Source organism: Drosophila montana, unplaced genomic scaffold, assembly GCF_035044405.1.
Source record: "Drosophila montana isolate Dmon_TW-CO22-7 unplaced genomic scaffold, ASM3504440v1 contig_402_1, whole genome shotgun sequence".
NCBI classification, from domain to species: Eukaryota; Metazoa; Arthropoda; class Insecta; order Diptera; family Drosophilidae; genus Drosophila; species Drosophila montana.
Genome location: NW_026998739.1, coordinates 3,429,416 through 3,440,222, shown reverse-complemented (window position 1 = coordinate 3,440,222; position 10,807 = coordinate 3,429,416). Strand labels below are relative to the sequence as shown.

General features: G+C 39.0%; 3 protein-coding genes across 18 annotated transcripts in view; 1 reads left to right on the top strand and 2 right to left on the bottom strand.

The window, feature by feature from the left end:
* Positions 1-89: 89 nt before the first annotated feature.
* On the bottom strand, positions 90-5,331 carry LOC135438838 (D-3-phosphoglycerate dehydrogenase). Its single transcript, XM_064697353.1, has 6 exons — positions 5,109-5,331; positions 4,933-4,983; positions 1,340-1,494; positions 766-985; positions 575-707; positions 90-519 (listed from the first exon to the last, which is right to left on the bottom strand). The coding sequence occupies exons 1-6, from the start codon at positions 5,190-5,192 to the stop codon at positions 164-166; spliced, it is 999 nt and encodes a 332-aa protein (XP_064553423.1). The 5' UTR covers positions 5,193-5,331; the 3' UTR covers positions 90-163.
* Positions 2,732-4,165, top strand: LOC135438916 (histone acetyltransferase Tip60-like). Its single transcript, XM_064697477.1, has one exon. It carries the CDS (start codon positions 2,732-2,734, stop codon positions 4,115-4,117), a length of 1,386 nt encoding a protein of 461 aa, XP_064553547.1. The 3' UTR covers positions 4,118-4,165.
* A 4,920-nt stretch (positions 5,332-10,251) lies between the features above and the next one.
* The window catches only part of Ca-beta (Ca2+-channel-protein-beta-subunit), a 36,979-nt gene continuing 36,423 nt past the window's right edge, over positions 10,252-10,807 (bottom strand). For all 16 annotated transcript variants that reach the window (XM_064697330.1, XM_064697331.1, XM_064697333.1 and 13 more), the window contains one exon: positions 10,252-10,727. In XM_064697330.1, coding sequence (XP_064553400.1) covers positions 10,252-10,727 — 476 coding nt within the window. The remainder of the gene's footprint in view (positions 10,728-10,807) is intronic.

Genomic DNA, 10,807 nt, shown 5'->3' with positions numbered 1-10,807 from the left:
AATTCAATACACATTGACATTAACTCATCCAATTGAAACTTATTTCCGATTAGCAATATATGCTGTACCCAAGTGAAAGCCCAAATTGATTTTACTGTTGATGGTATAATTGATTCAGCTAGAAACACAGACAAATAAAGCCGAAGGGATCAAGAATTTTGCATTATTGATAGTGGGCAAGTGCTTCCTTGTTGATAACGCCTGCATAGCTTGTATACTTTGGTGAGGTGCCATTTAGGGCAATAAATTGCTCTGCAACCTCAACGGCAACGCGGACTTGTGCCTCTGCAGTGCTTGCGCCCAAGTGGGGCGTGGCCACAACTTTGGGATGATTGATGAGTGCTTTAGTGACCTGCGACTTGGGTGGTTCCTCGGGGAAGACATCGAAAGCTGCCCCAGCGCATTGGCCACTCTGCAGTGCATCCAGAACGGCCTGTTCATCAATGATGCCGCCACGTGCCACATTGATTACCTTAACGCCTTTCTTGCACTTTGCCAGCGACTTCGTAGATATCAGGTCTGTAGAACGAATGTTTAGAATGTGAGGTATTGGAAAAAAATCTATATAGCTGACTTCTGGTTGCCGGTATCAATGGGGTGTGCACAGTTATATAGTCTGCCAGCGGCCAAATCTGTTCCAAATCTAACTTTTCAATTCCAGCGGCCTTAGCTTCGTCCTCCGTGGTAATGGGATCATACCCAATTATCTATAGTTTTAGAGTCTTCTAGCTTATGTTAACAGATTGAAGAAAACTGATCTCTTACCCTCATGCCCCAAGTCTTCATGCGTATGGCCACTTCGCGTCCGATGCGGCCTAGGCCAAGCACCGCCAGGGTCTTGCCATAGAGCTCGGTGCCACTATAAAGCTTCCTGTCCCAACGACCCTCCTTCATGCTCTGACCGGCTGGCACGACGGGACGCGCCAGAGCGCCAATTAGGATGCACGTCAGTTCACAAGCCGAAATGGAATTGCCGCCTGGAGTGCTGAAAGTAAAGTATTTTCGTTAAACACACACTAAACACCAAACCGTGCCCAAAACAAAATACGCGCAGGGCGCGGGGGGCACTTGTTGTGACTAGACAGCGTTATGCAAATATCTAAAATACCGCGTACTCGCGTAGTATTCTTGGCAATCCAGCAGGCTCAACAGCAATAAGGGCCCGTCTCTCACTCTCTCTCCCTCTCCCTCCCACAGTTAGAGAAAATGCGGCCCGTCTAATTATGCGTGCCAAGCAGCATAATATGACCCCGTCGTTCAGGATGACAGCCAATCGGCCATTGTCGTTCAATGCGACAGTTGTTGTTTGGTTTTTTTTTCACGGGAAACATTCACTTACTTAAGGACGACGACATTATGCGCCGTTGCTGCAGCCACATCGATGTTGTCCACTCCAGCACCCGCACGACCCACAACCTTAAGGCTGCCAGCTCCAGCCGCCAGCACTTCCGCTGTTATTTTTGTATCCGAACGTACAATGGCAGCATCGAAGTTCTTTTTAGATAGAGATTATGTTAAAAAGCTGGTTAACAAGTATGAAAATGCATATAGTAATATACATACATACATATGTGTAAAGCGACATACATATGTACATATACGCATGGATGTATATACTTGTGAGTACATCCATACATACATACTAACTAAGGTGTTAATATGTATATATTTATAACAAAATACTAATTTCTTAACAAGCAGTAACTACATATATATGATGTGCATATACATACATACATACAAACATAACTGCATGCATATAAAAACATATATATGTACGTATATATGTATATGTGCACAGCCGTGTGGTAGCGGCCTGGAGAATCCCACCACAGCTAGTCATAGCTTAAGCTTAATATAACAATTGTTACTGAATTGGACTGAAATGACGGGAATGTAGCTTAAACATGTTCCTCTAGTTGGTAAAAAGATTCCTATATCCATATTTGACAAGAATTAGTCTGTACGTTCATCTTTGGGTAAGAATTAAAAGGCGTGCAGATGGTAAACAAAAATGCTTCTTACAACAGTTTTCCGCTAATTTTCCACAGTTGCAGGTGAATTTTTGGTTGACCAACAATCAGTAAGTCAGCCAATCACTCAGGAGAAACTGTTTTACAGACATTCTAATACTTAAAAAAATGCACGATTTAATATTGGGGCTAGGGCTATTATCGATAACAAATCTAGCGGTTTTTCTGCGGTATGGCAGCACACGTACTTTGTTAGTACATTGGGGCCTCTAAATGACGTAAATAATTCAATTTGAATGGTAAACATTTTTTTAAATTAATTGTTTAAATTAGCTGTATCGCCATAACTTGCGTAAATATTAAGTGTCTTTATATTAAGTATATGTAAATAGTAAATTTATTAAAGATAACTATAATCCTTTACAGGCCAGTGGGACAAACCAATTTATCATGTGGGTGGGCACACTAAGCTTCAACACTCGTAACACTGTGATTCAGATGGGACTTTGATAATATTAATATTAAATTTATAGGTCAAGTAGTACTAATATGCATTATCTACACCTACGAAAAACTTTGTAAGCTATGCGTTTTCGGTTTGAATGGCAACTGCTTTATTTTGTCTTCTAGTTCGAACTAGTTCAATGCCGAAGAAGAGGTCCAGCTTCATCTACCCAAATTTACTATAAAGTTTATTTATTGTGCTTCTGCATAGACTGCATAGTTAATCAGCATTTTATTGAAAAACAATTGTCAACATGAGCTCCATAAAATGTGAATCGACTGCGTCACTTTTGGTGGGCTGTCGGCTGCGTGTGCGCATGCGGAAAACTGGCAAATGGAAACTGGCTGAGATTGTGGGCATCAAGACGTCGGGTGAAGAGCGTCAGTACTATGTGCACTACCATGATTTTAATAAGAGACTAGACGAATGGGTTTCCGATGATGATCTGGACTTGAGCAAAGTTCAATTTGCTCGCCGTGCCAGCCACCAAATCGCTACTGGGTCGGGTGCCGAGATTTCTAAATTCCATTCTTGGCCGATCGCCAAAGAGCCACAGTTCAAGGTACCACAACAACCTGACGATGGCAATCCGCCTACCCATGTCAAGGGTGGAGCGTCGCAAAGACGCAGCAATCGTAAGCACGTGGTGGGCAACGAAGGAATCCTACAGGCTGCAGCAGGTGGCAACGAAAATGGATCGCAAGGTGGCACGAAGCCAAAGTCACGATCGGGATGCAGTACATTGAAGCATCAACATAATGTGGTAGCTCGTATGAAGAATGTTGAAATAATTGAGTTGGGTCGATATCGCATCAAACCCTGGTATTTCTCGCCATACCCTGAGGAGCTCTGTCTAATGGACTGCATCTATTTATGCGAGTTCTGCTTAAAGTATTGCAAGAGTCGTGTGTGCCTCGGACGGCACTTAATCAAATGCACTTTGAAGCATCCACCTGGCAATGAGATCTATCGCAAGGACTCAATATCTTTCTTCGAGATCGATGGTCGCAAGAACAAGGTGTATGCACAGAATTTATGCCTATTGGCTAAATTGTTTCTGGACCACAAGGTGCTCGACTTTGACACGGATCCGTTTCTGTTCTATGTGATGACAGAGTTTGACTCGCGCGGATTTCACATTGTCGGCTACTTTTCTAAGGAGAAGATCAGCGTCGAAGACTACAATCTGGCCTGTTTATTGACACTTCCACCGTATCAGCAAAAGGGCTACGGCAAGCTTCTCATTGAGTTCAGCTACGAACTGTCCAAATATGAGGGCAAAACCGGCACCCCAGAGAAGCCTCTTTCCGATTTGGGTCTGCTGTCGTATCGGTCATTTTGGGCGCAGGCTATACTCGAGCAGCTGGTCAACCAGAAGGCAGGAACGGATGGCGAGCGGCCCTCTATAACAATCAACGATATTTCCGAGCGTACGAGCATTAAAAGGGATGATGTAATCTACACACTGAAGAGGCTTAACCTAGTGACTTACTGTAAGGGTCAGCACATAGTCTGCATCAATCAAAATACTATCGATCAGCACAGGGCCGCAATGGAGAAGCGTAAAATAAGCATCGATTCTAAATGTTTGCAGTGGACCCCCAAAGACTGGTCCAAGACAATAAATCGGCTATACTAACCGTAAAGTCCAGAGTACAGCTCGAACCTTTTCCAAACGGAACTTCACTATAACCCACCGTATAGGAGATTATAGATTTGCAAGTAGAATATTAGATAAGTATGATTTTATTTGCGCCGTTCCACTGATTTCTTTTAATCAACAATTTTTTGAATTTAAGTGAAATGAAGAATCATGTATACATTCACATACAAGATTAAAGAAGTGTTATTTTAGCTCTGCGACGAAAAAAAATCCATGGGTTTGAGCTTTTTCAAACGAATGTTCATTACAGCTCATTTAATATGAAAGTAGAATATTAAGATAAATAATATTTAAAAGGTACATGTATAAGTTAAAAGGACAATAAGAGCATCTACTCTAATTGTACATGTTTCATTCAAAAATGTTGCAAATTTAATAGATATTAAGAATGGAAAATAGCAGGTATACACATACAATGTTGACAAAAAATTAATTTAACAACAAAATGAAGACTAGTCTTTAAATAGTTGGCAAAACAAAACCCGAATTCAATTCAATAAACAATAAAAAGTATTTAAACAATTTAATAAAGGTTCTATCAATGGGTATATTTGCACGATGCAGCAAGCTTGACAACAGCTATGTATACATTTATGTATGAAAGCCATAAACAGATAATTGTCGCATTTTTCATGTAAATCTAATTTTTAGCAAACACGTGTTTCCAACTCAAAAGCCGTTGACATACCGAACCACTTATTGCACACATTTACATAAAGTTATAAAATATGCAAGTATATATGTATGTATGTATGTTAATGCAAATGTTATGTAATTAGATTCCTACTCACCTTTACTTCCTTACAGAGCTCATCCACAGGCAGCTTCAGTTTGTATGTAACCTGAATATATAGAGCCACAAACCACAAGCACAATACATGAACGTAATTATATTATCTTTTATTATATACATATATGTTTATATATATGTAATCTATTTGTTGTAGCATCACATTTATGGACTTACATTGATGCCGTGCTCTTCTAGAAGCTCAACACACGACTTATCGACAGCGTCGCAGACCAGAACATTTTTAATATTCAACGGCATATTCGCAACAACAATTAAAGCAGTCTCAGAAATCTAAATGCAATTACTGCAATTTGTTGGATTAAAAAAACTGACACAAAGCACTTTTTGAAGCTCAAACGCGCTGCACTCGACGCACTGGCCTTATTAAGTCAACTGATTCGTCGAGCGAGAGTTAATAGGCAGCGAACCGGCTGGACACCACGGCGACGGCGACTGCGACTGCGGCTGTGTAAGCTCCGATCGGTGTCGATTATCAGCAACGGCGGCTCTCAGATGCGGAGTGAAAGCTCGCTCTCGCACTCTCCCAGACGCATGTCAACTTAGTATAGTGAAGTAAGCAGCGCATGTACGTACTTATCAATATATACTCTTATAAGTATATATTCAAGTATATACGTATGTACGCACAGTGCGAAAACCTGTGTCTGTGCGAAAACAAGCTTAACCCATCGAAGGCGACAAGGGTTCAAAGAAGTCGCAGGAATTTCACTCATCTACGTCACGAATGTTGCTCATAACAAGTTCATTTGCTGATAAGGCTAGTAAAGGAGATAAATACTAAAATCAAACTTGGATGTAGTTTGCTGAACTATGATAAGATAAGGCCGAGCTGCCAAGTTATTGTATTGAAATAAAATTAATTTTCAAGTAGCAATTGGCATTACTGAATTACGGACTTCCTAAATTACTAATTTTCTATATGTATGTATGTCAGGTCAAGCATGTGGAAGAAAGAACAATATTAATTGATGTTCAAATTTCAGTTATTTTAATTGGTTTTATTTGCAATTTAGCATTCATTTAACTACATACTCATATTTTTTGTAAATCATACTTTAAGTACTTTTATAAGTTTTTCAAACAAATCAACGGAAACCAAACGAACCTAGGGCAAATTGCAATTTTTCCCATTCGGAACTCAGAACAAACGTTTATAAAGAAATTCAGATATCATTAACTATTTACAAACGATTATGGTAAAGTTATCGGTTTTCATATACGTAAAAATATTTCTATATAAATTTGGATTGATATTTGCACAAATAGTTTCATATTCTGGTTTTGGTTGTGGTTTTAATTTCACCCATTTTGGTTTAATAATAATTGTAATTCGAATTTTCGACTATAGAACCTCAGGCGTGCATAAAAATTTGCCTTTTATTTCATTCACATTTTTCATTATAAATTTTTCCATATACTTATTGTTGTTAAAAAAATAATGCTTGCATTTATTAGAGTGGCTTTAAAGAAAGGGAGTCTTTAGTAAATTGAGTTTTAATGATGAAATATGAATTTCGTATTTGAAATGTTGTGTTATAGTAAGTCAACAAAGTTAAATATTTGTATTGTTGTTATTAATTTATTTTATTTATTTATAGTTTGGATTAGATTGAAATAATTGTAATATTCAAAATAAATCCTTTTAACATTACAAATTAATAATTTATTATTTTGTTTGTGTTTTATTATTTTTTTGCAAGGTAATTTTTTGTTAATTAGAGTACTATTGGAAAAGTTTCTTCCTTTACAAATTGTCAGTTGACGGTTTTTTCTTTTAAATTTTGTTATTTATAGCAGGATACATTTACATATTTATATATTTGTTTTTTTTTTATTGTGAGTTACCAGTTCTGTGAATTAAATACAATACACTCGTATGTATTCATATGAATAAATTTGTATAATTTACATATGTATAGCCATACTTAGTATATGTATATTTTATTGTTTTTTTTTTTTAATTTTTATTTTGTATATAATTTTTGGGTTCTTCAATTATTTACTTAAATATTCTTCCCTCCGTTCGTGTCCGCTTTTAACTTCAAGCTAATATTAAAAAGTAATTTTCAATATATTTAATTATAGCTAATAAATAAATTTGTTGCCACTTTATACAAGAACTGTTGGCGTACCGTTATTATTATATATATATATTTATTAATATATATATGGCTTTAGCATTCTGGCCATTCGCCCCGTACTATCAGGGTGGAAATCGTAAGCGCCCTTATTGCAAAATGAACTGGTCTCTTTTCTTTTCTTTTTTCTTTTTTATCCAAGTGATACAAAATGCTTCAAAGTGCAGGTCTATGTTCGAATATGCGTGTATATGGGTATATGTAGTTCCGTTTTATTTATAAGCTGCACAAAATGCACAAAGTGAGCGTAGTCATCAAGTTTTTACCAGGCTTTTCTTTAGGATACTTATGTATTATGATTTGTTTCGGTACTATATGGATCAATTATAAAACCAATATTAATATCTAACATATTCTTTCATATACTTTTTACTTTCGTATTTATACAATATGCACATTTGTCTACGAACTTGTATGGCCTGAACCCTTAAAAAATTTTCCCAATAGTTGCATTCTCTTTTTGATACACTTTCGTTTTCAAAATGTCTGTTTTGAGAGGTTGATCTTCCATTTGTCCTCATATTATGAACTAATAAATATTTTGGGTATTAGTTCCATTAGTTCAACATTTGTGAAACTTTGTGTATAAACTTCATGGACACTTAGTTTCTTTCAATTTTATAAGAGCGACTTAAGAGCTACAGATGTTTTGAATTTTCGCCGGCGGCTGACATCAGCAGTTGTTAAGGATCAAACCGAATTATAAATTGAAAAATATCACACCTTATATAGTTATATTTTGGTTTTTAACTAAAACGTAAAGCGATTAGCACACCTTTCACCTAGTAAGCCGCCCCCATATACATACATATATAATTTCCTTAATCGAATCGTTTTCTACATCAATAGGGAGTGCAGTGATCAATCAATAAGTCGCCTATGGTTCGGTCTCCCTTATAGCACAATCTATAACGAGGCTTTCATGACGCTAGTTTGAACAAAGCTCGTTTATTGGGTTGTTGCCCATGATTTTAATTAAATGTGCGGAAGGTATATGGGTACTTAGCGCTAATCAATCAGCACTGGAAGTGCAGGGAGTTTTAAACTCCCCCATACTCTAAGTCGCGATCGATTTGAATTCAGTGCGTTTGTTTTGTGTTTGAATTTTGAAAACCGTTTATCAATTCGTACAGGTGGTTGGAATTGTAAAAAGAGTGCTCGTTTGGAATGGGCCAGATCAAAAACATACTTACAATAGTTTCTATTAAATTTGATGGCAAGCGATCGAATGCAACTGCAAAACGTAATAAGCATTGAGGGCAAGGACAAGTCTCAATAATAGCGTATGTATGTGTGTGTGTGTTCAAAATCTTGGGGATGCCAAATTTGTAATGTGTAGTTGATTTTGTTGTTTAATGGTTTTTGTTAAGGCACTGGTAGTATTAATTGCTATACTGAAGCAACTAAGTTAGCGGGGAAAAGCTAATTGAAAGCAAAATACGCAAGATAATGCTGGAGAAAATGACGACCATAGCTCGTATTTCAAGCCTACGATCCGATAGCGTTAGGGAAAATCGCAATTAGCAACACTTGTGGGAAGTGAATCAAGCTAGATTGTAGCTAATATTACAGAGTTTCTGGAATACCATATGTTAGTATTTCCAGATCATTCTGTAACATTTCAGCAATTCACATTCGATTACAGGTAGATTTATTAAAGAGATTTCAATCGATCGGTATTTCAACTTTTGGTAGTGTATTTCCTTATTCGGTGTGACTGAGTGTGTGTGTGTGTGTGTGTGCATATTTTCTGCATTTACTTAGATTAATATACTTCCACTAAATTATTAAAGCTGCCACTTAGTTTACCATTTGCATAAAAATATATATACGGCTTACCGTAACTACAATGATTCCCCTCCCGGACCCCAATTGATGTGGCGAAATGCATCACCAATGTTGTTTAGGTGTAAATCTTATGCTTAGTTATGTTTCAATTCATATACATATATATATATATATATATAAATACGTATATACATGTTAATATATATAAATGTATATATACACATATATGTATGTATGTATATATATACTTATATGTTGTTAAATAAAATCTCATTACCATTAGCTACATATAGTATTTAAGACACATAAGGCTGTACTTAGCATTGTGCTATTCATAAACTATGTAAGTATTTCCCGTCCAGCCACTTGGTGGGCCACTTGGCGTAGACGCACCACGGGGAAAAATTCAAGTGGCCTTTTCCGATGGAAATGTACAAATGTGTTTTGGCACTGAAATAAGTATGCTACGTGTGTGTGAATGATTAGCCTTATACATATTTATACTGTAGTAAGTACTCTTGTATTCGATCTGTTTCTTGTTATGTGAAGCTTTCTTACGAATGTTGCCCCCGGTTTTGGGTAAAGCCTATGTATTCGGATCATTTTTAAACATATTGTGCAATGTCGCTCTGAAAATATCTTTGCGTAATCTTGGCTGTTGCAATTCACGATTAAATGAAAGCGTTTTGTGCCTTGTGTGTCGTGTCGCTGAAATCTCTTCAATAAAACCTATCCGTGCTTAGTATATCCTCCTCGTCCTCCTCAACGATAATCTTATTACGTATTGCGCGTGTGACTGCATCGATATTCGCGAAGGATGACGATGACCAATCGTAGTCCGGTGTATTCGAGGTGGCTGAGTTTTTGGGTCTGATTCTGTTTCTATAGGCGTCGCTGTTGCACACCGGATTGGAAAATGAGGTGCTTTGGAACGCATCACGGGGATAGTGCTGGGAGCGCACAGGTGCAGAGGACTTGGAGTCGGAGGTGGCGGGGTATGTGCAACTGGAAGTATACGAGTGTAAATGGTGGCCTTGGCTGTGTGGGCGTTCCTGCGGATAGGACAGTGGCTGGTGTCGCAACGGAAGGTGTTCGCGTGGCCGTGGTTGACTGAACGAGGTTTGCGACTGCGAAAACGACGGGGATGACAGCCACTGACCGCTGCGCTGCCTGGCCGGGTATGAGTGTGTATAGTGATGTGGTTGCGACTGAGATTGAGGTTGAGACTGAGGTTGAGAGTGTGAGTGCTGTCTGAGCAGCGGTTTGGGTTTCGATTTGTGTATCGTGTCAAGATCAAAACTATTGTCACGTGCTTCCATCAAACCTGGCGCTTTCGAATCGATCTGATCCCACCCCTATATCCACGATTCCTACATGGCATTCAGCATTCTCCTACTACTTCCACCACCTCTGTGCGGACTGTATTCATCGCGATCGCGATCCACAACAGCTGCTGCCCGCGGCACATCACGGGGATCGTCAATGCGCGTCGAGGGTCCGGGTCCATAGCGCGTTCTTGAGCTGCCCAGCAGTCGATCCTCACGCTCAAATTCTGCATCGTCCAGAAGTCGACCTCCGCGCGACAGATGACCATGGTGGGAGGCGCCGCTGGGCCCGCTGCGCATTGCCGGATACTCAAAATTTCGTTCGTCGAGCATCTCATCGCTGTTCAGATCGTAGTGCATAAGGTCGCGATCACGTGCATGGAGTCGTTCCCTTTCCTGACGCTCGTAGCGCTCCCTGTCACGCTCATAGCCGGCGGCATGGCCCACACCGCCGCTGCCCACGCTGCGCTCCTGGTGACGTCCTGACGCCTGACGACGGCTGTGATGGTAAGAGGCAGCTCCTGCAATACGGTTAACACAGGATCGTCTAAGTCAAGCATTTATCAGGTGATCAATTGGCAGTTCAACGCAAAAAACAAAC